This window comes from Dictyostelium discoideum (genome assembly GCF_000004695.1).
Source record: "Dictyostelium discoideum AX4 chromosome 4 chromosome, whole genome shotgun sequence".
Taxonomy (NCBI): Eukaryota; Evosea; class Eumycetozoa; order Dictyosteliales; family Dictyosteliaceae; genus Dictyostelium; species Dictyostelium discoideum.
The window spans coordinates 4,504,723-4,531,935 of NC_007090.3; the positions used below are offsets into that span (position 1 = coordinate 4,504,723).

Below are 27,213 nucleotides of genomic sequence, written 5' to 3' on the forward strand. Positions count from 1 at the left end.
ATTATTTTTTTAAAAAAAAAAATCGATTCTATTTATATTTTTTTTTTTTTTTTAGGAAAGTTAAAAAATTAATATCTCTCATAATTTTTTTACATATTAAAAAAAAAATGTATTTTTTCTTAATTTGTTTGTATTACCCCCTTGTATAATTTTTTTTTTTAAAAAAATTTATTTTTAAATACCAAAATAATTTAAAGTTTCTCAAATTATACAACAAGTAAATACAAGAATACACATTAACTATTTTAAGAATAGTCAAAAAATAATTGATTTTAGAATATATTTTTTAACAAGTAACCCATTGTTTTTCTGTTACCAACTGAATCATTACCTTGGACAATCTATTTCTTAGAATATTTGTTTTTTTTTTTTTTAAATCAATAACCATATTAGGGTTTTTTATTTTGTTTTTTTTTTAAAAAAAATATTCAAACTCTATGAACAATTTCTTAATCAAATATATTTCATTTTGATTTTAAAAATATCTTAATAAAATTGTTGACATCAACAATTATTAAATTTAATTAATTTTAATCATTTAAAAGATTTTTTAATTAATTGGTTTTTTTCTTTAAAAACAAATAATAATTCAAAGAAGAAAATAAAAAGGAAACAATTAATTATTTAATATCAAGATTTATACATTTTTATCAAAAAATAATTTTACTTAATTATTATTATTATTATTTAAAAAATTTATTATTTTTTTTTTTTTTTTTTTTTTGTTTTTTAAAATTTATTAAATTCTTTTCTTGAAGTTCAATTAATTTATTCAAATTATCAATAAGTTCTACAACAAGTTAATTAAAAAATAAACTCATAAAATTTAAATCTAGATTTAAAATTTGATTCCTAATTTTAAAAATCGAAAAAAAAAATAGTAATAAAAATCATGCTTGTGTGTGCGTGGGTAAATGTAAAAATAAAAAATAAAAAAAAACTCTACTTGTTTGTATGTGGTATCCATATAAATTTACTTGTTTAGTATTTATAAAAAATTAATTATTAAAATTTGTATTTTAACTCCACATAATTAAATTATTTTTGTTTTATCCCTCATTAAATCATCCGCTATCAATTGATTTCCGAAACAGTTTTTAAATGATTGAACTTATATTAAAATTTAAAAAAATAAAAAAAAAAAAACTATAAATTAAAAATAAAAAAAAAAAAAAAATAAAAAAATCAATCATTATTAACCATTAAATTAAATATAACCTTAAATAAATAAATATAAATCTTCAAAATGTTAATTAGTAAGTTTTTAAAATTAATTCAATTAAAAAAAAAAAAAAAATAAAAATTAAATAAACTCTAACATTATTTTTTCAAATTAGAATCAATCATTTCTTTAAATTTAATTTCATCTTCAAATAATTCAAATATTTCAAAAGATGATAAATTAAAAATTATTTCGTATGATTTAAATAAAAACTCAAATACAAGTCCAAAATATGTTTGCATATTCACAAGACCATTATATAATTGTTAGGAAAAAAAAAAAAAACAATATCATCATTTTTTAAATCGATTTATTATTATTATTATTATTATTATTATTATTATTATTATTATTATTATTATTATTATTACTATTTATTATTATTATCATTATTATTATTATTTATTAAAATAAAAAAAATAAAAAAATAAAAAAATTTATTATTATTTAATTTTTTAAAAAAAAAGGTTTTAAAATAAAATTTTATAAAATTATTTATTATTTTAAATGAATATTAAAAATATTTAAATATTAATACCATTTGTATAATATTGATAAGAGTCATAAGAAGCAGTTGTCCAATTATTTAAAGATTGATTAATTAAAGCCAAAACGAATTGTTCACATTGTTCAACAGTTGTTAGATTTGATTTGAATCTATCTTTGAAAGAGTCTAATGAGGATTCACCAGCTTTTACAATAAAAGAAAGATTTGTATGAGGTAATAATAATTCAATCATCATTTTAAACTCCTCATAATGTTTTTTAATTTCCACGAAACCAGCAACCAATAGTTTTGTAAAGTATTCGAAACGATCACTCTCTACACCACCCATTAAATCGATAAATTCTTTAGTTAATTTGAATGGAGCCTTTTCAAAATTCATTGAACCTGGACTTGTTGAAAAAATGAAACCGTAATCTATATGAATTAAATGACCACGTGTGTCAATTAGAATGTTGCCATTATGTCTATCCTTAATTTGAAGAAAGTAACAAACCAATGAATAACCAGCCAACGATTCTATGAAACATGCTTGAGCCTTTGCAAATGATTTTGAATTAACATCACCATAACAACGAATATAATAATCCAATAAAGTTGTGAACGCTGTATCTTTTTTCTTTAGATTATCCAATGAGATTGTATCGGGAACGGTTTCAATTAAACCAGAGTCATGACCTGTTGCAATCACCAAATAAGGTCTCAACCAAAGTGGAAGTCTACACTGTTTGAAAATCCTATGAAATTGAGTAATCAATTGCATTGCAAATTGTTCCTGTCTTAAATCATCACCACTCTTTACAATGAAAGAAATTAAACCCCAACCATCATGATGTGACATCATCGATGTCTTATAAATTCTATTCTCTTTTTGTTTCCATAACTCTCCAAATATAGTATAAATTGGACTTGACAAATCTCTTGGTTTCCTCTTTCTCTTTGATGTATTCTTTGTTATTGTAATAACATTCTTTATAAATCTTTTAGTTTTCTTTGTTATAATATTATTTGATGAACCTCCTGATGATAATGATGATGAAAATAAATTTAAATTTGATGAATTAATTAATTTGTCTTCTTCTTCTTCTTGTTCTTGTTCAATTATTTTTTTAAAATTACAACTTTCATCTTTATTATTATTATTATTATTATTATTATTATTATTATTATTATTATTATTTAAAATAATTAATTTATCTTCTTGAATTTGTTGTGGTTGTTGTAATTCTTGTTGTAATTCGGGTGATAATGGTAGTTCCTCTTCAATTTCAACTTCAATCTCTTGATGATGATGTGATGATGATGACTCATCATCTTGATCATAATCATCATCATCATCATCATCTTCACATTCTTCTTCTTCTTCCTCTTCAAATAATTTTTCATCAGTATCTTTTTGATAATTTGGATCTTGATAAAGTAATGAATCTCTACTTTTTTTAACTTCCAATACAATTAAAAATGGAATTCTATCTCTTGAATTTAAACAAACTGCCTCCTCTGATACAATTGATAATACTAAAAATGGTGGATAAACTGGTAAGAATATTTTATTATCATCAGAAAACATTTGATCATTCAATTGTTTCAATATAACTCTTAATGTTACATTTCTCATATCCCTTTGTTTCGATCTATCAGTTACCATTGGAATGGTTAATAAAAATCCACCAATTCTTGATAATATATTTATAAAATGAATCTCTGAATAAAATTGTCTATAATTAAATCTCTTTTTACTTGGTAAAATAATACTATTATTTAATATTGTTGTTGTTGTTGTAGTTGTTGTTGTAGTTGTTGTTGTAGTTGTCGTTGTTGTTGTAGTTGTTGTTGTTACTTCTTCATTTAATTTATTATTATTATTATTATTATTACTATTATTATTATTATTATTATTATTATTATTATTATTATTATTATAGTTATTATTATTATTATTATTATTATTATTATTATTATTATTATTATTATTATTATTATTATTATTATTATTATTATTATTATTATTATTATTATTATTATTGTTAGTTTGTTTATATGAAGAAGTAGAAGAAGAAGTTGAAGTTGAAGGTGATAATGATGATGGTGATGAAGGTGAAACTGGTGATGATGGACCACCAAATAATGAAGATGGTATTTTTGGTGGTTGAATCTCTGTTTCATCGTTTGATGCACCTGTAATTACAGGTGTTTGTTGTGAATCCTCAATTTCAACTTGTAATAAATCGAAAAAGAAAGTATATGAATTTGTAGATGTTGATGCTAAAATTGGTTTATCAGTTTGATTCTTTGGTGGATTATTAATAAATGTACTATAACTAAAATTATTATTACTAATTGATGGTGATAATGTTGGTGATGCTTGTTCTTGTTGTTCCTGTTGCAGTGGTTGTTGTTGATGTTGTTGTTGAAAACCGTTATATTCAGGTATTGAAATCTTTACAAAGTCTTCAACTACATCATCTAATAAAGATTCTTCTAGTTGTTGTTGTCTTTGTTTTGGTTGTTGTTGTTCAATCCAATCATCAATGATTAATGTTGAACTATCAGATAATTGATCAGGATCTTTTTCCTTTCTTCTTAAATCAAATGATGGTAATGTCGTAGTTGTATACCTTTTATTATTTAAATCATTTGCAGATGATATATCATTATTATTATTATTGTTATTATTATTATTATTATTATTACTCCCATTACTATTATCATATAAAGAATCTTGACCAATTGATGCTAGTTCACACCTTTTCCATAAATATTTCGCATTATTATATGTTTTTGGATGATTATCCTTTACAATTGATTCTATTAAAAAAAATGATTGTGCCGCTATAATAAATGATGCTCTACATTTCTCCAATAACATCAATACTATTGGTTCATGATTATATACAACACATACATGTCTTTTTATAAATAAATAAATAAATAAATAAATAAATAAAATATATTAATATATTTTAATAGAAACTTTTAAAAATTAATTAATTTTAAAAAATTAAAAACTTACACAATCTGAGGTAAATAAAATTGAAAATCTTTATCAGGTAATTTTAAGATTCTTTCACAAATATGTTCTTGTAATGTATTTTTTTCAATACTTTTTTGTAACCACATCATACAAAGATCGATTGACGATGACTCTTTAAATTGGTTACTAAATGTTTTACTATAATTACTACTCCCTCCACAACTACTTGATCCTGTTGTAAATGTAACAAATGTACTATTATTGTTACTATTATTGCAATTACTATTATTATTATTATTAATATTATTATTATTATTATTATTATTATTATTATTATTATTATTATTATTATTAATATTATTGTTGTTATTGTTATTAATATTATTATTTTGTTTTTTTGATAATTTGCTAACTATAACTGTTCCCTCTTCATTTTCTTCATTTTCTTCATTGTTAGTAGTGGCAGTAGTAGTAGTGGTGGTGTTGTTGTTGTTGTTGTTGTTGGTAATGTTTTCATTATTCTCATTTTCATCAGCTTTATCAGCACCATTATGGGGTATTTGATTCTTTTTTATAATGACCTCATCACTATCCCATCTTTTATTTGGTTTATATGTAATTGGTTGTTCGATGATATTATCAATGGTAGTCATTTTTTATTTCTATTTCTCTTTTTTCTTTTTTTTTTTTTTTTTTTTTAAAAAATTTATTAAATTAGTTATTCACACAACTCTTAAATTTTATTGTTATTTATTATTATTATTATTTTATTTTTATGGTACAATTTATTGTTACTAATTAAAACCATATACAATTGTGTGTGTGAGTAATAATTATTATTATTTTATTTAATTTTATTATTCTTTTTTAATGAGTTTTGCGCGCCTATTGTTTTTGTTATTTACTAAAGTCTACAATAATAAATATTTGAATATGAAGATATGAATTTTGTGTAAAAATAATATTATCATGTGTGTGTAGTTTTTTTTATTTTTTATTTTTTATTTTTTTATTAGTAAATATTTATTTTATTTTATTTTATTTTATTTTTTTTATTTTTTTTATTATTTTTATTTCGATTTCGTTATTTTATTATTAACAATTTATAATGCTAATTAATTATTGCTTATTATTCCACACCACAACCGACAAAAAAAAAAAAAGGTGCAACACTTGAAAATTTGGAAAAAAAACAAAAAAAAAAAAAAAAAAAAAATAAAATAAAAAATAAAAAAACAAAAAAAAAATAAGGCGATATTTTAGAAAAACAAAACAAAAAAAAAGTGTGAAACTCCAAAAAAGCATTTTTTTTTTTTTTTTTATTTTTTAATTTAAAATAATTTTTTTTTATTTTTTTTATTTATTTTTAATTTTAATTTTAATTTATATTTTTTAAAAATAGAATAAAAAAAATATACAAACTGATCAAAGTTTTATTTGGGTGTGAAAAAAAAAAAAAAAAAAAAAAAAAAAAAAAAAAAAAAAAAAAAAAAAAGACAAAAGAAAAAGAAAAATTAAAATTAAAAAAAAAAAAAAAAAAAACTTTTGAAAATTTGTGGTTAATCCCTGGGAAAATGACATCATTTTTATTTTTATTTTTATTTTATTTTTTTAAAATGCAACAGTAACACAAAATTGTACAACTATTATTATTATATATAATTGTATTTGTGTAGTTGTTGAGTTTTTGTTTTGTTGTTGTTGTTGTTGTTTTTAGTGATTATCTTTAAAAGGTTGTTTTGCCAAGTCACTATAAAATGAACTTTCACTCCTTCCAGGTTTGAAATTAATAAGACTATTACCTCTTGTAACTCTTTTTTGAGTAAGAGTAGGATAAGTGGTTGTAGTTGTTGTGGTTGTTTTTTTAATGGTTGTTTTTTTACTATTATCTATTAATACCGAATTTGAATCCATAGATTTTCTTTTTAAAATTTTATTTTGTCTCTCATTATGATCACTTGAAGGTGTTGGATCCAATGATTTTCTTCTTTTTGCCATTTTCTTTGGTCTTTCTTCTACTATTTCCTCCTCTTCAATGTGTTCAACCTTTTCTACATGTTCAATCTCTTCAATTCTATCATTTGATTCTTCATTTGTTGCCTCCTTCATTGAGTCTTTTACAATGTTTAATTTTTTAGATTGTTGTTTGTTTGAGGAGGATGATGATGATGGTGGTGATGGTGATGAAAATGATGATGGTGGTGATGGTGGTGATGGTGATGAAAATGATAATTTTTTTGATACTTTATTTTTAATTGGTGATTTTGTTGGAATTTCAGTAATTGGTGACATTGGTATTTTTGATTTGGATTTGTTGTTGTTGTTTGGTGTTGTATTTATTTTGTTTTTTGGTGGTGTTGTTGAAGTTGTTGGTGATGATAGAGTACTACCACTACCACTACCACTATCACTACCACTAGTATTAATTAAATTTGGAGTTATCTTCTTTGGAGTTAAAGGACAAATATTCTTATTAATAGTGATAAAAGGATGAATGAAAGCTCTATTTAAATTGGTTGGAACATTTGAAAACATGAAACGATGCTCACCAATTGAGAAAACGGTTGAAGGTTTTAGTTCAATTTCCAACTGTTTAAAGTAATTTTTAATACCACCCAATTGGACACTACCATTACCAACATTATCTACCAAATAACATTTTTCAACTTTACCTTTTATTGTGTAAACCTTAATTTTTATATGCTTTTTATAAATTTCACCATTATCATAATTTAAATCTTGATTTAATGTTGATGTTGTTGTTGTTGTAGTTGTAGTTGTAGTTGTTGCTGATGATGAATTTTCTGCAGTAATAATCATTGGTATTGGTTTTGATGGTGATGATATTTGAATATTTTCTTTAATTTCTTCTTCTCCTTTATTCTCTTTTATTTCTTCTTTATCAATTTGATTAGTTTCTTTAATTTGTTCTTTGTTTTCCTCTATGCTATCTTCCTTTGTATGTTGTGCCGTATCATTTTTAATTGGTTGAGGGTTTGTATCAATACAGTCATTAATATCACCTTCGTCATCATCTTCTTCATCGTCATCTTTTGATTTTATAATTGCTAATTGTAAACTATGAGAACGTGATGATGATCCTCTTTTAAAATATGAGTCATGATCGCTATCAATATTTGAAAAATCTTGTGTTGTTGTTGTTTCATTATTATAGTTATTATTACTATTATTATTATTATTATTATTATTATTATTATTATTATTATTATTATTATTATTATTATTATTATTATTATTATTATTATTATTATTATTATTTATTTCATCAGCACCATCATCAATGATTGGATTTGTTTTATTTACAATGACAATTAAACAAGACTCGCTGGATGATCCTAAAAAGAATGTGTTTTTTGTAATATCAACTGACCCAATTCCATCATTCCCATCACTTTCTTTATTTGGTAAAATTATAATTTCACCTAAAAATGATGATGTCATTTTTTTTTCTTTTTTTTTTTTTTTTTATAAATAAATAAAGTGATAAAAAAAAAAAAAGAAAAAAAAAAAAAATAAAAAGAAATAATTGAAAAAATATAAAAAAAAAAATAAATGAAAGTGTATGAGTATTTGCAAAATAAAAAAAAAAAAAAATTAATTTTTGGGCGCAAAAAAAAAAAAAAAAAAAATAAAAAAAAAAAAAATTAAAATTAAAAATTAATAAAATTAAATTAAAGTTCGATTTCCTAAATGGGATCGATATTTGCAATCAAATCTTATATAGTTATTTTTATTTTTTTATTTTTATTTTTTATTTATAATTTTTACATTTTTGTTTTTTTCTATTTTTATTTTTTTTTTATTTTTTTTTTGTCCCAAAATGATACTTTAAGAAGATTTTACTTGAATTGGATTAATTTGGGAATATAATAAATTTGAAGCGTCAATACCTTTTAAAAATTCGACTATTTTTAGAGCAAATGGAATAGTGACACCAGCTGAAGAAGCAGTGATAATATTTCCATCAACCACTATTGTCTGATCTAATAATTCAATTGAATCTTGCATAAATTGATTACAACCTGGAAAATGAGTTACTTTTCTACCTTTTAATAAACCACATTTACCAAAAATTTGTGGTGCTGCACAAATTGCTGCTAAAAATCTGTTATTATTATTTTCAATATTATTATTATTATTATTATTATTATTATTATTATTATTATTATTATTATTATTATTATTATTATTATTTATTTCATTTGAATATAATAAACCAAATCTTTTAATGGCATCAATTAATTTTTGATTTGTTAATTGTTGAACGATTCCAGGACCACCTGGAATAATTATTCCATTATAATTTGAGAGTGTTTCAATGAAATCTTGAAATTTATATTCTGTTACTAATTCAATATAATGTGAACCTTTAATTGATTTCTTATCATTATCAATTGAAATTAAGTCAACTCTAATATTAGCTCTTCTTAAAAGATCAAGAGTTGTTACACATTCAATCTCTTCGAAACCATCAAAAATTATCATTGCAACCTGAATCGCCATTTTTTTTTTTTTTTTACTGTTTTTTTTTTTTTTTTTACTGTTTTTTTGAACAACAAAATATTATTATGGAGACTGTTTTTTTTTTTTTTTTTTTTTTTATTTTTTTTATTTTTTTATTTTTATTTTTATTTTATGGTAACACACAACACCCAAGAGTCTGAAATTTAAAAAAAGAAAAAAAAAGAAAAAAAAAAAAAATAATAATAATATTAATAAAATTATTATTAAAAAAAAAAAAAATGTTTTTAAAAAGTAATTTTTTTTAAAATCTTCATTTTATTGTATTTTTTTTATTAACCGCCAGGAATTAATCTTAAAGATCTGCTAAATCTATTGCATTTTAACAAATTTAAAATGATTGGGGTATTTTTTTTTTTTTTTGGGATTTTTTAAATTTTTTTTTTTTTTTTTTTGTTACAAACCTGAAAAAAAAAAAAGGGTTTTATTTCCCTTTTCCACCTCTTTTTTTTACACAAGATTGAGTGATAAAGCAATGAAATCAAAATTTTTTTTTTTGCGAGTTTTTTTTTTTTTTTTTTTTTTTTTTTTTTTTTTTTTTTGAAAAAACAAATGTAAGTGCGAGTTTACACAAATACAATCTTTTATTATTTACACCCTTTTTTTTTTTTTTTTTTTTTTTTTTTTTAAAAAAAAAAAAACCTGGAACTTCTGGTTATTTTGTTGGGAAGTGGTGTTTTAAAAAAATAAATATAAGAAAAAGGAAAAAAAAATAAAATAAAAAAAAAAAAATAATAAAAAAAAAAAACAATTGGATCGTTGGGAGGAAAACTCTTTTCTTATAAAATTGATTGATTGAAATCTTTGAAATAAGGATGCTTCATTGCCTCCTTTGCAGTTAATCTTTCTGTTGGATCATAACGTAATAATTTATCTAAAAAGTCAATTGCATCAGGTTGCGCAATATCATCATTTTCATATGGTATAAATCTTTCCCAATTACTTTTTTGTCGTCTATATATATATATATATATATTTAATATAAAAAAAAAAAAAAAGAAAAAAAGAAAAAGTTAATAATGATAATGATAATTGAATATTATCATTATTATTATTTTAATAAATACATACGGTTTAATTAAAGAGGATTGTTCATCAGTTAAAGATAAACCAAATTTATCCAAAAAGTTAAATAAATCATCAGTACCTAAAACTTTAACAATTTTTAATAATTGATCATTATTATTATCACCATTAAAGAAAGGATCTCTATCTAAAATCAAACCAGCGAATAAACAACCCAATGACCACATATCTAAACTATAATCATAGTCAAACATATTCACCAATAATTCGGGTGGTTTATAATGTCTAGAGGCAACTCTAACATTATAATTCTTACCTGGATGATAATATTCCGCTAATCCCCAATCAATTAATGATAATTTCCTCTTTGAATGATCAATTGCAATATTTAATGGTTTTATATCTCTATGTATTATACCTTTTGAATGTGTGTAATCAATTGCCTAATAATAAAAAATAAAAATAATAATAATTAATAACCACCAATATAAATATAAATTATTTAATAATAATAAAATTAATGATAATACTTACTTTTAATAATTCAAAAATATAATATCTAATATCATAATCATCCAATGTATAAACTAATTCTCTAATGTCAGTTTTATTTACAAATGGGAAAACTAGACTACAAACTTTTGAAGATTGATCTTTAACTGAATCCAATAGTGGTATAATGTTTGGACCACCATTTAAACTCTCCAATATTTTAATTTCTCTTTGAATCTTTAATTTTTGAACTGGTTTCAAAACTTTGATTACAACTTCATCAGAGGTCTCTATATCGATACCACTAAAAACTTCACTATATTTACCACGACCAATCTTTTGAATCACTTCATATCTATCTACATTCTTCCAATTGATACGATAACCTTCATAATCGTAATATGATTTTGGTTGATTTTCATTAACATCTCTATAAACTTTTGAAATATTTCTTAAAATTCTACCTTCCATCATATCTTCTTCAATAATTAAACCATTACCATTTTGTTGTTGTTGTTGTAACTGTTGTTGTTGTTGTAATTCTAATTGTTTTTTCTTTTCAGTTTCTTCTTGTTCTTTTCTTTGTTTTTCAAGTTGTTGTTGTTGTTGTTGTTGTTGTTGTTGTTGTTGTTGTTGTTGTTGTTGTTGTTGTTGTTTTAGTAATTGCTGTTGTTGTTGTTGTAATTGTTGTTGTTGTTGAATTTGTTGTTTATTTAAAGAATGTGAAGGATTTGCATTCATAAATTCATTGATATCCTTTTCGATATCGGTTAGAGCTTGTGAACCACTTCCCATACTACCACCTAATCCACTACTAACTGATTGGTGTAACTCTGATGTATCATATGATGAGGATTGAGTATGATGTCTTTTATTACATTTTGTGCAATCATCATTATCACTGCTATTTTTATTATTAGATTTACCTCTTCGATTTCTAAAGTTACTATGGTGATGATGTTGTTTATTTTTAATATTACTTTTATTATCGCTATTATTATTGCTACTATTATTATTACAATTTTCAGTTAATTTTGAATCTTTATTATTATTATTATTATTATTATTATTATTATTATTATTATTATTATTATTATTATTATTATTATTATTATTATTATTTGAAGAATTTGAGGATAGTGATCCTCCCATATATAAATATCCAATTATTGGTGCGAATAAACATGGACTTGAATAGGGTGAGTATGGATTTATATACCCACATGATATAACATATAAAATACAAAGTAAATAAAGTAAAAAGAAAATTTGGTAATATTTCCCCATTATTTAAATTATACAATCTTTTTTATAATTTTATTATTATTTTTATTATTATTATTATTATTATTATTATTATTATTATTATTATTATTATTATTATTATTATTATTATTATTATTATTATTATTATTATTATTATTATTATTATTATTATTATTATTATTTTTATTTTTGTTGTTGTTGTTGTTGTTTAAATGTATACTACTAATAAAATTTTTTTTTTTTTTTTTTAATTCTTTTTAATTGAAACTATTATGAGAAATTTTAATAAAAAAAAAAAATTTCGTTGATAAATAATAAAATACTATTATTACTATTACTATTTCTATTATTTATTTATAATTAAATATTATTATTATTATTATTATTACAATTATTATTATTATTATTTTATTTTTATTTTAATTTTATTTTAATTTTATTTTAATTTTTTATTTTTATTTTATTTTTATTTGGTATTTATTATAAAACTGTTATTATATCTGTTATCTAAAAATACAAATATTGGTATTAATATTAAATTTTTTTTTTTTTTTTTTTATGGTTTGTGTGTTTTATTAATATTAAGTTTTTTTTTTTTTTTTTATGGTTTGTGTGTTTTATTTTCTTTTAAAAAAGATCCTTTTTTTTTAAAAAAAAAAAAAAAAAAAATCAAATACAAAATATATTTATATATACACTTCATATTTATTATAGCAAATATTATTTAAAATAAAAAATATAAAAAAATATAAAAAAAGTTTATTCTTTTATACTTACAATATAATAATTGAGATATAAATTATATCAAATTTTTTGTATTTTAAATGTTTTTGAAGAGTGTTTTCAACAACTAATTTTTTGAAAAAAAAAATAAAAAAAAAAAAATAAAAATAAAAATAAAAAAAAAAAATATAAAAAAAATAAAAAAATAAAAAAAAAAAAAGAAATTTCGTTTTGCCAACAATTGAAAACTTTTTAGATATTTATAACGACAAAATGTCCCATTAGACCCCATTTTTTTTTAATTAATTTTTTTATTTTTTTTTTTTTTTTATTGTAATGGATAAAAAAAAAAAAAAAAAAAAAAAAAAGATATTTGTAAATTTTTTTTTTTTTAATAGGAAAGATGTTGTGTTTATTTAAATATTTAATAATTTTTTTAACTATTAATAAAGTTTAAAGAAATCATCACTTTTTTTTATTTTTTTTTATTTTTTTTTTTTTATTGTTTTTATTATTATATTTTTTTTATTATTTTTATTTTAGTTTTTATTTTTTTTATTGATTAGTTCCCCCACCCAATATTTGGATTTTTTTTTTTTTTTTTTTCTTTAAAAAAAAAAAAAAAACTTTAATTTTGAAAAATTATTTTTTTTGGAAATTCCTAAAGAAACCCTTGTAAATTTTTTTATTTTTTTTTTTTTTTTTTTTTATTTTTTTTTATTTTTTGAATATCCTAGTTTTTTTTTTTGTTTTGTTTTATAAATTTAATAAAAGGGTTAATTTTTGTATATTTAATAGAAATGAAATACAAATTTCATATGCAATTTTTTTTTTTTTAAAATTTTTTTTTTTTTTTTTATTTTTTTTTATATTTTTCTTTTTTATTTTTTTTTTTTTTTATTTTTTTATTTTCCCAACCTACGACAAACGATTGTGGAAAAAAAAAAAAAAAAAAAAATGAATCATTTAAATAAATTATCAAAATCAAGTGGTTTATTAAATCATAATAGATCATTATTTTCATCATCAAATATTAGACAAATCTTATATACCAACAACAACAACAATAATAATAATAATAATAATAATAAAAATTCAATCAACATTAATACAACATTATTCAACAATGTTTTAAATAATCAAAAACAATTAATTAGAGGATTTATTAAAAATAGAAGAATTAAGCAATCTTTTTTTGCACAATCAACAGGACAAATCTTTAATCAAGATGTTTTACCAGGTTTTTTAACAATTTTAAGCTCACCATTAAAATGGTTCGAATATGCTAAATTCATTTATAGAAATATTACTTCAAATGCTTTAATTAAATCAAAATTAAAAAATTTAGATAAAATTCATTATTCAAAAAAAAAGTAATCATTATTATTATATAAATTTATTATTATTTTGTGATTATTAATTCTGATTTTATTTTTATTTTTATTTTTTATTTTTTTTTGAAAAAAAACCAGATTTTTAGCAGAAGCAGAAGAAATGTTTAATGAATTAGGCAAAGCAGTTGCAGAAGGTAATAAAAATGATATTAATGATATTTCAACAATTCAATTCTCATCAGTAGTTTTTAAAAATACAGGTATTAATGATACAAATATTAAAAACTATAAAACTGAATGGAATGGTAAAATAAATTCAAAAAAGATGATATGGTCAAGAGCTGGTCAAATTAAACTCACACATTCTGAAACAAGCTTTTTCGCTCAAAATTGTGTTGAATTCACTGGTACTCAATCAATCATTGTAAAGGATAAAAATGATAAAGTAATCTCTTCAATTGAAGATCAACCATTTAAATCTGAATATGTTTTTGAACGTAATGTTTCTTCTTTACCATCACAATGGAGAATTGCAAGTTCAACTGAATTCCCAATTAAATAAATTCGATTTTTTTTAATCAATTATTTTTTACTATTAAAATTAATTATTATTTATTTATTTATTTATTTATTTATTTTTTTATTATTAGCATTTTTTTTGGATGCATTTAAATGAATTCAATTATTGTGAAATCCTGTGAAATTTGTAAAAAAATTACCAAATAATTTTTATATAAAATGTTAATAGATTGTAAAAAAATTCTTTAAAAATTAAAATTATTAGTTTGTAATGATAATATTGATCAAATTTGACTTGATTTTACAATAATTGAAAATATAAAAAATGAATGTTATTTTGAAATATAGTCAAATTAATATGGGTAAAATAAAAATCAGACTACCTATTATTTGTGAATCGAAATAAATATAAAGAATAAAAAACAAGAACAAAATTAGATTAAACATTATTACTATCTTTTTTTAAAATGTTATTGTACTGGATTTTACAATATATATATGTATATATATTTTTATTTTTTTTTATTGACAGTTCCAAGTCTGTTTCAATCCAGACATTTTTGGCAATAGTCAAGAAGTTATGAAAATTCTCCCATGATCCTTTAACCTTTTGTGGTTGGTGTTGGTTTTGAAGTTAATAGAGAGGGGAGACTTTAAAGATGGTGCTTTGATTGTAAGCTAAATTAAATTAAATCGTTAAGAACGCCTTTTTCAAAATTGAAATCTAACATCTTTGGCATCTTCCAAAACGGAGAATCCAAATTTTTTTTTTTTTTTAAAAAAATGTTTTTCTATTATTGCTTCTGTGTAATAACTACTAATAATAAATTAATGGTTTTTACAATCCAATTTTATTTGTATAAATAAAAAATAAACAAAAAATAAATAAATAAAAAAAAAAAAAAAAAAAAAAAAAAAAAAAAAAAAAAAAAAAAAATTGTTTTTTTATACCCATATTTAAAAATTTTTTTAAAAAAAATTTTTTTTAATAAAAGGAATTTTTTAACATATAAACAATGAAATATTTTGGAATTATATAGAGAATCGTAAAGGTTTTTTTTTTTTTTTTTTTTTGTAGTTTTTTTTTTTTTTTTTGTTGTTTTTTTTTTTTTAGAATGGTATAAATTCAGAATTTGAAGAACCACCAAAGGAATTAAATGAATCATTGTCAAAAGAGTTATTTGAAAAGAATGGATATGGGTCACCATTATTTGAATGTGAAGACATGAAAGGATTATTTGGTATAGTACTATTGTTATTATTATTATTATTATTGTTGTTATTATTATTAGTACTATTATTATTATTGCTGTTATTATTATTGTTATTGTTATTATTATTATTATTATTATTATTGTTATTATTATTATTACTATTTTGAATTTGGGTAGAAGAATTTGATAAACGAGGAGGTGAATTTGGTAATGGTGCGACAGCAGTACCTAATTGTCCACCAACACCTTCAGTTATAAAAAGGTCCAATAATTCACTTAATGTTTCAGAATCTCTACTTGAAGCGTTACGAAATACTCTCCTAACTTTTTCTGCTCTTTGTCTTGGATCTAATTGTGTATATGCGTTCATCATTTGTTTAAAACTATCTTCAAATCCACTAATATTATTATTATTGTTATTATTATTATTATTATTATTATTATTTATATTACAGTTATTATTGTTACTAGTACTAGTATTACTATTATTATTATTATTATTATTGTTATTATTTAACGTATTTGATGAAGAATTTAAATTATTTGATGATGTATTATTTAAAGTTGAAGTTAATAAATGAGAATTTACAAGGGTTGGTGATGAAGATGGTGAAGATGAAGGTGAAGATGAAGTTGAAGAAGGTGGTGAAGGTAAATTAATTGCAGAGGAAGAGGTTATATTATTTGAAGAGGTAGTGGTTGTGGTGGTTGTAGTGTTGTTATTGTTGGTGGTGGAGGTACTACCACTTAAACCTGCTTGTTGTTGTAAAAGTTTTTCAATTAATTTTTGTTGTTCATGTTGTTGATGTTGAATTTTTGAGACGGATTCCAATAGGATATCATTCCAAGTACGCTTTTTAGGAGGTTGCTTTTTTTTTAATTGTTCAGGTTTTGAGATGACTTTAATAGAGTGAGTTAATGCGTAGAGTCCTTTGATGGGTTCTTTGGAGATTGGGTCTTGTCCTTCGATTTTCACACGAAAGAACATATCTTCGTGTTGTGAAGTTAATACTTTAATACGTAATTCAATGTTTACCAATTCACCAGTCTCATTGGGTGATGCTTTATGTTCGACCGGTTTCACTTTAACGAAATCTACTTCCTTCTCTTCATTGGTATCACAATCATAGAGTAATGTCGATTCAAATGCAACACAATTCAAATCGATTTCATTTGCTTTCTTTAATCTTAATTGAACATTGAATGGACTATTCTTTATAACCACTTTAATATTCTTTTGTAAACCATTTAATGTTACTTTCTCTTCAAATGGTGATGATTGTGATGCTAATTCTAATCTTTCTTCATGTGTTGATAATTGAATTTGCATTTGTTGTGGTTGTTGTTGTTGTTGTTGTTGCTGTTGCTGTTGCATTTGTTGTTGTTGCTGCTGCTGCATTTGATGCTGCATTTGTTGAAACTGTGGTATGTATTGAATTTGCTGGTCAAAATTATTAATCATTCTTTTGAAAATGCTATATTTTAATTATTATTATTATTATTTTTTTTTTTTTTTTTTTTTTTTTTTACAAAATTAAGTTAATAATTTAAAAAAAATGTTATTGAATAATTAGGAGAAGTAGCTTCTCTATTGGTTGGAATTATTGAAAAAACACACAAAAAATTAAAAAAAAAACCAACTCAATTTTTAAAGAGATTTTAAGTGTGTGTGTGTGTGTGTTTTTTTTGCTTTTTTTATTTGAACAAAAATGGATTATTATTTTTATGTGAGGGGAGGGGTATTTGGTTGAATGATGCTTATATATAAGAGAAAAAAAAAAATAAAATAAAAAATAAAAAAAAATAAACAATTAACCAAATAATTGTTAATGATTTGAAAAAAAAAAAAAAAAAACCTAAAAATACACACCAATAAGGCTTTCACCAATTATTTAAAATTTTTTTATTTATATATATTTTATTTTATTTTTATTTTATTTTTATTTTTTTTCTTTATATAATTATTTATTTATGTGTATTTTATGAAATGATGTGGAAGGGAAATTATTAAAAAAAAAAAAAAAAAAAAAAAAAATTCAAAAAAATCAAAAAAAAATCACAATTTTTTTTTATTTTTATTTTTTTATTATGGTTTTTTTTTTTTTTTTTTTTTTTTGGGGAAAAAAAATCGACTCTTACAAAAAAACGTTTACAAAAAATTTTTTGGGGGGAAAAAAAAAAATTAAAAATTAAAAATAAAAAAAAAAAAAAAAATAAAAATAAAAATAAAAAAAAAAAAAAAAAAAAAAAAAAAATAAAAAATAAAAAAAATGGAAAATCTGTTTTCTTAATAAACAAGACAACAATGCTGTGACTGAATTCGTTTGTAAATAAAAAAAAAAAAAAAAAAAAAAAAAAAAAAAAAAAAACCATTCCCAAATTTTTTTAATGGTTTACTTTTCTAATTTTAGATTGTACAAAAGAGAAAAAAAAAAGTGTAGTGCGATGGCAATGGTCAAAAAAATAAAATAAAATAAAACGAAATAAAATAAAATAAAATAAAATAAAATAAAATCAAAATTAAAAATAAACTAATTTATGGTTGTATGAAAATTAATTTTCAAATAAATGAAGGACAAACCATACCCACAAATCTATAAAATAAAATAAAATAAAATAAAATAAAATAAAATAAAATAAAAAACCGTTTACATTATTGATCTAGAGTTTTTTTTTTTTTTTTTTTTTTTTTTTTTTTTTATTACATACAAATCTAGATTATTATCAATTTTTGTTATTCTATCCATTTTTTTTTTTTTTTTTTTTTTTTTTTTTTTTTTTTTAAAAATTTTTATTATTATTATTATTTTTATTATTATTATTATTTATAATTATATTATTTGTTTTTATCATTAAAAGTTAATGATTTTAATTTTGAACGAATATTATTTAAATGAGAATTATAAATTTCAAATAATTTTTTTTCGGATTTAGTTTTTTTAATATTATTATTATTATTATTATTATTATTATTATTATTATTATTATTATTATTATTATTATTATTATTATTATTATTATCTCTTTGTTGATTTATTTTAATTGTTATAATTATTTTTTCGAATTTGTTGAATAAATTATTTTGTAATAATTGCGTCGAAAAGATTCTGTTGATAAAATTAAAATTTTTTTGATTCTTTTTTCCTTCAAAAAGAATATCTAATATGATTCCAAACTGTTCCAATTTAAAATTATTTTCAATGTTATTACCTTCTTTGCATAGAAACGGATTTTGATACTCGGAATCACAGCTTAATACTGTATGAATATAAAAATAAAAATTGATTTTTTGGTAAGAATAAAATAAAAAAATATAAATATAATTAAAAATAAAATAAAAAAATATAGGAAAATTATGGTAAAAAAAAAAAAAGAAGAAAAAAAAAAAAAAAAAAAAAAAAAAATCACAACAATGCTAAAAAACATCATCAATGGAATTGTGGAAGAGTAAGTTATTTATATACAAACACAGTGTTTGATGATGGAAAATTAATTGGAAAATTCCATCACAAAAAAAAAAGAACAACATCATCCGAAACGCCACGAAAATTGGAAAATTAAAAAGAAAAATCCAAAAGTTTTTTTTGAAAAAATCCAAAAAAATCAAAAAATGAAAATTTGAGTGGGAAATTGATCAAAATAATAAACAATAAACAATTAAAATATCTCGGAGAAAAACAAGTGTGTGAAGAATTTCGTGTAATCATAGTATACATATATGTGGTGTTATGATGATATCATCGGGTTAATTAATTAAAAAAAAACTTACCAAAATTTTTCAAATAGATATTTTCTTCATAATTTTCATTGGTGGTGGCGCTGGCGGTGGTGGTATTGGTATCGGAATTATTTTTATTATTGTCAACTGGGAAACAACAATTTAAAATGAATATCCAAATCAAATGATAATGTGGTTGAGTTTCTTTAAATTGTTGATTATTGAAAACTAATGTAATAAATTCAGGAACTTTTTGAATAAAATGTGAAAACATCATGGATTTGATTGACAATTTAGTTAAACTTTCAAGTACTGGTGAAACATTTAATGGTGATTCCATAAATTTAAATACAATCAATGATATATATTGTGACAAAATTCCACCATGAATTAATGTTTTATCCCATTCACCATTATCGATTTCCTTTAATGGGAATTCAGAATAAAAATAAATTAAATTTGTAATCTTTTAAAATAAATAAATAAATAGTTAGTATGATTTCCTTTTTTTTTTTTTTTTATTTTTTAAAGTTATTATTACACTTACTGATTCAAATTCAATTTTTGAATTAATTTGAATAAATTGATCATTTGGAATTGAAACCCAAAATGCAATTCTATCAAGTAAATAAGGTAATAATTGATGAATATATTTTGAAATACAAAGAGTACTTTTTGAATCAATTTGTGAGGAAGGGATTAATGATAAACTTGATAATATTGATAAAATTGTTTTAAATTGAAATGGTGATAATAATTTATTATTATTATTATCATCATTTTGTTGTTGATTAATTTGTAAAATTTTAAAAACTAATGGTAAAATGTATGGAATATCAGAAACATTATGAATCATTCTATCTCTTAGTAAATAGATGAAATTTGGTAATAATTGTTGAAGTAATAAATTATTATTTGAGACTAACAATGATGAAACTTCTTCAATATCTTGTAACATTGAATAATCTTCCCAAACAGTATCATCTGAAATATGATCATATGAAATTGGTTCAATTATTTTCAATAATTTATTAGTTATTGATTTCCAACTAATTTCACCACCACCACTAAAATATGAATGGAAATCATCATCATCATTATTATTATTATTATTTTCAAATGGTTCATAAGCATCTTCTTTATCTTCTTTATTTTCTGTATCATTAATTTCAACAATTTTACCACTGGTCTCATTTTCATTGCTTTCATTTTCACTTCTTTTTAATCTTTCATGCAAATCCTCTTCATCATCATCTTTATCAGTATCATTATCATCATCATCTAAATAATATTCATCAAATAGTGAATGTAAATCATCCAATTTTGAAACTCTAATAATATAATGGATTAGTCAATAATTTTATATATTTATATAGATAATTATTAATTGTAAAAGTTTATAAATACTTTAAGATGATTTTAAATAAATTTATATAAAAAAGATAATATAATGAACTATATATTTTTGATAATTGTTTTGTTTCATTACTAATATTTGTTAATTTGGATTGCTTTTGTTGTTTTTGTTGTTGTTGTTCTTTTCTAATGATCGAATTATATTTTAAAGAGAATTCAGTGATAGTATCATAAAATTGATTATTTAATGGATATAATGATAATTTAGTTTCTTCATTTGGTTTATATGTTAATTTACTATCCAATTTTGAAAGTTTTTCATAGGTATCTTTAATAAAACATTCTAAATTATTATTTGATATAATTGGTAAATAACTTGATAATTTATTAAAAACTTCTTGATTATCTTCTTTTTTATCTTGTTTATTAATATTAGTATCAATATTATTTAAATCTTCAATATTTATATCTTGTTTTAATAATTCATTAATAATATCATTTAATGTTGTCATTTTTATTATTATTTCAATTACAATGAATTCATTAAAATATTAAAAAAAAAAAAAAAAAAAAAACACCAACAACCCTTTTTTTTTTATTTTCACTTTTTTTTTTTTTTTTTTTTTTTTTTTTTTAATATTATGCACTGTCTATTTTTAACACGTTTTTAAAATTTAAAATAATAATTTTTTATTTTATTTTATTTTTAATTTCAATTTTTATAAATAAATATTAATACAAATGTATTGTTATAAGGGATGTAATATTAAACTATTGGTAATTGTAATAAATCATTTGTTAGATTTGAATTATTTGGTTGATGGTGATGATGATGGTGATGATTATTTACAGAGATTGAATTATTCATTTGACTTTGCGTATTGTTATCATTTGATGATGAAAATAATGAAGAATATAAAAGTTGTTGATTATTCATTGGATTTAAAGTTGATTGAGGAACGAAAAAGTTCATACATAAACCTTGAAACCTTTCTAATTCTTTCTTGGATGGACAATTCTCACAGAAGCAACCAATACTATTGTTATTATTATTGTTACCTCCTTTTGTTGATGATACATCACTATTTGCATCACCAACACCAAGTTCATCCATAAATGTAGCAACCAATTGCTCTAAATCATCAGAACGTAATTGTTCAACCATTTTCGTAATAATATCTTTTCTTTCAGATTCTGGTACGTATTTAAATGCTTCGACAACTCTATTAAATGAATTTTGAAAATTACTCGATTGATTTTGTTGTTTTTGTTGTTGTGGTTGTACAGGTTGTTGTTTTTGTTGTATAGAAGAAGCAGAAGAAGAGGAAGTAGTAGTGGTAGTATTATTATTAGTCGAAGATACTTTTTGTTGTTTTGATTGATGATTTAATAATTGTTGTTGTAAATGTTGTTGATTTTTCTGTTTTGAAATATTGAAATCGATTGAATCATTATCGTCATCATCATTGTTATCATCGTCATCAGATTCATCGGATTCACTTGAATCATTATTATTATTATTATATTTATTATTACCATTTGAATAAGAACTTAATGAAGGGGTAGAAGAATTTGAAGAATCATCACAAATTGAACCACCACCATTTTGACAATTGGAATTACTATTATTATTATTATTATTATTATTTTGATCTTTTTTTGAACAATAAGGTTCCATATCGAATTCAATTAAATGTTGTTGATATAAATTTTTAATCCATTTACTTTGACTATCTTGAAACTTTTGTAATTTCTTTAATTTATCTGTAAGAATTTCATGAAATGTCTTTTTCTTTAATATTGGTATACCTTCTTTTTTAACATGATCAACTTTTGAAACGATTCTAATTGGATGAGAAACAACACAAAGATTATAGATTGGATTTGGTAATTGGGAATTTAAATTTGCTATTGAATTACCACCTATATTATTCAAGATGGTCATAATTGGTTCATTAGGTGATGGGGATGGTACACTTGTATGACTTATATGTAAAACTGCAAGAAACATTGAGCCTTGATGTTGTGATGAAAGAATACCAACCTTTACATCAACAACAACTTCAGTACCATCTTCACTAACGGTTGCAACATATTGTAATGGTTCATTATGAATAAAATCTACCATTTTTGGTGGATCACAATCATAGAGAAGTGTAGCTTTAATAACATAATTATGAAAATTGAATTGTGGATCGTTTGATTTCATTGAAATACCAAATGGTGTGTTTTTAACTACAACATGAACTTGTTTTATAAAATTATGTGGTTTTTGAAGTTGACAAAGAACTTGTTGTACATAATAAGGATTTAAAGAATTTAAAGAATAAACACTCGATTGGTTATTGTGTTGTTGTTGTGAATGATTTTGTTGTTGTTGTTGTTGCTGTTGTTGTTGACCTTGTAATTGTAAAATTTGTTTATTTTTTAAAGCATTTGCAGCTGGACTACCATTTTTATTTATAATTGGTGAACCTCCATTTTGAATTGAACTTATTAATGTTTGTAACTTTGGTGGAGAAAATTTAATCTCTTCTACAGCCACCGCACCTTGTTTTGTAATTTCAATTAAAGCTTGATTATAAATCATTCTTTAAAAAAATTTTAATAAAATTATAAATTAATTAATTATTATTATATTATTATTATTATTTGTTTATTATTATTTCTTTACTATATTAATTATTAATTTTTTTTTTTTTTGTAAGTGATGATGAATTTTTATAAAAAAAAATAATAATAATTAAAAAAGAAAAAATAATAATAATAATAATAAAAAAAAAAAATAATAAAATAAAAATTAAAAAATTAAAAATTAATAATTAAAAAAAAAAAAAATTAAAAATAATAAATTTTTTATACTATATATGATTAATTATAAATATAGTAAAATTAAACACCACACTTTTTAAATTAAATATTACTATTTATAATTATGGTAAAATAATTATAATTATTATTTTTAGGGAATATTGATCGATTGATTTGTGATTTATTTTTTAATAATATGATTGAAACGATCGTTTATTTTTGGAAAAAAAAAAAAAAAAAAAATTTAAATGTGTATGTATTTTAAAAAATTGTTTAAATTAATTTATTTTCTTGGGATGGGAGGTGTTAATATTATTATTAAAATATTTAAAAAAAAATATAAATATATATATATAAGGGTATTTTTTTAAAAATGAAAAAAATTATAAAATATTAAAAAAAATTAGGAAAAAGATAAGGCGATTTTAAGATATTTATAGATAATTATTTTTCTTGAATGAAATTTGTTGGTTGCTCCAAATGGTTATTTTGTCAATGATATTTATTTGGAAGAATGTTTACTTTTTTTTTATACAGTAAGTTTTTTTTTTTTTTTTTTTTTTTTTTTTTTCTTTGTTTTTTTAATTATTTGTTTTTTATTTTATTTTATTAATTTTCTCTTTATTTTTTTAAAATATTACAAAAATTTGATCAATTCAAATTTTAATATTGGTTTATTATAAGTAGTTATCATAACAATATTTTTAAAATTAAAAACACATACACACACACATACACATATATATAAACACAGAAATACATTCATTCTAACACGCACTAACCCATTTTTAAAACTAAAAAACTCAAAAATACCCACGCACCTATATGTTGTTATTTATATAACATATTAAATTTAAAAAAACAACACACTACCCCCCTTTGTCCCCCATAATAATTTTAACCATAATTATATATATAGTATAAATATTAAAATATTTATTTATGATAACATAGGTGTTCCATATTTTTGTACAAAAATGGCAAGTAATTAATTTATAATAATATATATATATCACCATTTATAATATTTTAAAAATTATATCTGTGTATGTGTGTGTGTATGTGTATGTAAGTGTGTGATAGTATTATTTTAAAAATTGTTAATATACACAATTAAAAAAAAAAAAAAAAACACAATTTAAAAACAACCTCAAAACATATATTAAAACACACATTAACACACACATTAATAGAAACTCTCGCTTAAAAATTAAATACAAACCCCCACAATCTTATTTTTTTTATTTTTTTTCCATTTGTATTTATTTCTGATTATTCACTTTTAAGTTTAATAGGAAAAAAAAAACAAGTGTTTGTTTTTAATGCTTGCATCATTATGGAATACAAAAAAAAAATTGTGGCGAATAGTTTATAACAAATTTTTAAACTACAAAAAAAAAAAAAAATAAAATTAGTATTTGTTTTGTTTATAATAATACACTATCCCAGGATAGGTTAAAAAAAAAATAAAAAAAAATTAAAAAAAATTAAAAAAAAATTTTGGATCAAACACGACGATGACCACATGATTTTTTTAATTGTTATTTATTGGGGAGTTTATTATGAACTGTGTATTTGCATATATCATTTTCAATTCAAGTAAATTGGCAACACTAATTATTATTTTCAAATAAAAAAATAAAAAAAATAAAAAATAAAAAAATAATATGTTAAAGTAATTTACTTAACATGTCCAAAATTTAATATCTTATTAATATCAAATAATTAATAATTCGATTATTTTAATCCAAATTAATAAAAAAAAAAAAAAAAGACAAAGATCTATTAAAATTAATTATACGTGAACATCAACAAAATTATTTGAAATTATTTTTATACAAGTATCTCTTACATCAATTTTTTTTTAAAAAAACATAATAATAAAAATAAAAGATCTTTTAAATCGGTATAAAAAAAAAAAAAAAATTATAATATCAATGGTAAAAAATAAAAAACATTTTTTTTTTTTTTTATTTTTTTTTTTTTTAAATAAATCAACCCGAACAAATTAAAGTCGAAAATATTGGTTTTGTGTTAAAAAAAAGAGTGAGCAAAAAACGATCAGTTTTATAAAAGACAAAAAATAAAAAAAAAAAACTATTTTTTTTGTAAATTAAACACGTGAGCTTTTCCAATGAATAGAAAAAAAAAAAAAAAAAAAATTCTAAAAGGGGACTTGGTTTGTAGATTTTTTAATTTTCACAAGTTTATTTATGTCGTTATCATTTTTATTCAAAGATTTTATTGTTTTTGGATTTGATTTAAAGTTTTGTTTTATTTTTTGGAATAAAAAAAAAAAAAAAAAAAAATTATTAAAAAAAAAAAAAAAAAAGATATTTTCTCTTTATTTAAAAAAAACAATTTTTTTATTAGAATTTTTTTTCAGAGATATTTTCAAGTTTTATTTTAATGAATGAAAATCATCAAATTTAGAAAAAATGATATAAATTTGCAACTTAAATAATATTTTTTAAATTATTTTAAATTTTTTTTTTTTTTAAAAAATATAATTAATATCTTGACAATTCCTATTATCTCTTTCTATAAATTATATTTCTGTTTTGGTTATTTTAAAGAAAGTTTTTTTTATACAAAATAGTAAAAAAATAGAAAAAAAAAAAAAAAAAAAGATTAGAAGGAACCAAAAAAAAAAAATTACAACCCATTATTTGGGTTCAAAATAAATCCAAAAAATAATTATGAGATATTAAATATTAGCCAAAATTATATTTTAGCAAAATCATTTGTAATGAGATTTTTTGAACTTATATTATTATAAAATCTCATTTTTCATATTTACAATTTTTTTTTAAAAAAGACAATTTAAAATCATACATCTTGTTCTTTGTAGTATACTCTGAAATAATTTTTTTTTTTTTTTAAAAAAAAAATAAAAAAAAAAAAAAAACAAAATTAAATTGTGTAGACTGATTGGATTTTTTTTTTTTATTTTTTTTTTACTTTTTATTTTTTTTTTATATATCATTTGGTTTTGTTTTGTGTTTGGTTATTTCCATTTACCAAGTCAATACAAATGCTACCCCTCACACTTTTTTTTTTTTTTATTTTTTTTTTTTTTTTTTTTTTTTAATTTGGGTTGATTTTCCAGTGATGGTTTTATCACAATTTTTTTTTTTTTAAAATTAAAAATCACCCAAAAATTACAAAAGACTTTAATCCAAAACACCAATCATGAAACTATCATCATTTCAATTTAAAAAAAAAAAAATTTGCAAATGAAAAAAAAAAAAACCTTTATTTTAATATGAAATTATTCAATTTTCGATTTAAATCAAGGATACAAAAAAATTAGATATTTTTTTTTCTTTTTAAACACACGCATTAAAACATAATTGGTTACTATAATTATAAAAAAAAAAAATTTTACTAACCTATTTTTTTTTTTTTTTTTTTTGTCAAAATTTGTGCATCCTGAAAATTTTAATTATGTGATCACTTTTTTTCATTTTTTTTTTTTTTATTATTATTATTTATAGATATTTTCCATTTG

General features: G+C 20.3%; 9 protein-coding genes across 9 annotated transcripts; 2 read left to right on the forward strand and 7 right to left on the reverse strand.

The window, feature by feature from the left end:
• Positions 1–1,246: 1,246 nt before the first annotated feature.
• DDB_G0286477 (hypothetical protein) lies at positions 1,247–1,492 on the forward strand (the record flags this gene model as incomplete). Its single annotated transcript, XM_632668.1, has 2 exons — positions 1,247–1,256; positions 1,338–1,492. 2 exons carry the CDS (start codon positions 1,247–1,249, stop codon positions 1,490–1,492), a joined length of 165 nt encoding a protein of 54 aa, XP_637760.1.
• Positions 1,493–1,746: 254 nt separating this feature from the next.
• Positions 1,747–5,354, reverse strand: DDB_G0286479 (phosphatidylinositol 4-kinase; the record flags this gene model as incomplete). The annotated part of the gene is made up of 2 exons (XM_632669.1): positions 1,747–4,636; positions 4,741–5,354. 2 exons carry the CDS (start codon positions 5,352–5,354, stop codon positions 1,747–1,749), a joined length of 3,504 nt encoding a protein of 1,167 aa, XP_637761.1.
• A 1,060-nt stretch (positions 5,355–6,414) lies between these two features.
• DDB_G0286441 (hypothetical protein) lies at positions 6,415–8,163 on the reverse strand (the record flags this gene model as incomplete). The annotated part of the gene is made up of 1 exon (XM_632670.1): positions 6,415–8,163. One exon carries the CDS (start codon positions 8,161–8,163, stop codon positions 6,415–6,417), a length of 1,749 nt encoding a protein of 582 aa, XP_637762.1.
• A 387-nt stretch (positions 8,164–8,550) lies between these two features.
• DDB_G0286443 (hypothetical protein) lies at positions 8,551–9,225 on the reverse strand (the record flags this gene model as incomplete). The annotated part of the gene is made up of 1 exon (XM_632671.1): positions 8,551–9,225. One exon carries the CDS (start codon positions 9,223–9,225, stop codon positions 8,551–8,553), a length of 675 nt encoding a protein of 224 aa, XP_637763.1.
• Positions 9,226–10,022: 797 nt separating this feature from the next.
• DDB_G0286481 (CK2 family protein kinase) lies at positions 10,023–12,048 on the reverse strand (the record flags this gene model as incomplete). Its single annotated transcript, XM_632672.1, has 3 exons — positions 10,023–10,197; positions 10,315–10,712; positions 10,804–12,048. The coding sequence occupies 3 exons, from the start codon at positions 12,046–12,048 to the stop codon at positions 10,023–10,025; spliced, it is 1,818 nt and encodes a 605-aa protein (XP_637764.1).
• Positions 12,049–13,707: 1,659 nt separating this feature from the next.
• Positions 13,708–14,646, forward strand: DDB_G0286445 (hypothetical protein; the record flags this gene model as incomplete). Its single annotated transcript, XM_632674.1, has 2 exons — positions 13,708–14,123; positions 14,223–14,646. 2 exons carry the CDS (start codon positions 13,708–13,710, stop codon positions 14,644–14,646), a joined length of 840 nt encoding a protein of 279 aa, XP_637766.1.
• Positions 14,647–15,713: 1,067 nt separating this feature from the next.
• On the reverse strand, positions 15,714–17,279 carry DDB_G0286447 (hypothetical protein; the record flags this gene model as incomplete). Its single annotated transcript, XM_632675.1, has 1 exon — positions 15,714–17,279. One exon carries the CDS (start codon positions 17,277–17,279, stop codon positions 15,714–15,716), a length of 1,566 nt encoding a protein of 521 aa, XP_637767.1.
• A 1,374-nt stretch (positions 17,280–18,653) lies between these two features.
• DDB_G0286449 (hypothetical protein) lies at positions 18,654–21,403 on the reverse strand (the record flags this gene model as incomplete). Its single annotated transcript, XM_632677.1, has 4 exons — positions 18,654–19,075; positions 19,587–20,001; positions 20,083–20,866; positions 20,943–21,403. 4 exons carry the CDS (start codon positions 21,401–21,403, stop codon positions 18,654–18,656), a joined length of 2,082 nt encoding a protein of 693 aa, XP_637769.1.
• A 254-nt stretch (positions 21,404–21,657) lies between these two features.
• Positions 21,658–23,481, reverse strand: DG1062 (hypothetical protein; the record flags this gene model as incomplete). Its single annotated transcript, XM_632678.1, has 1 exon — positions 21,658–23,481. The coding sequence occupies one exon, from the start codon at positions 23,479–23,481 to the stop codon at positions 21,658–21,660; it is 1,824 nt and encodes a 607-aa protein (XP_637770.1).
• Between the last annotated feature and the right edge of the window lie 3,732 nt (positions 23,482–27,213).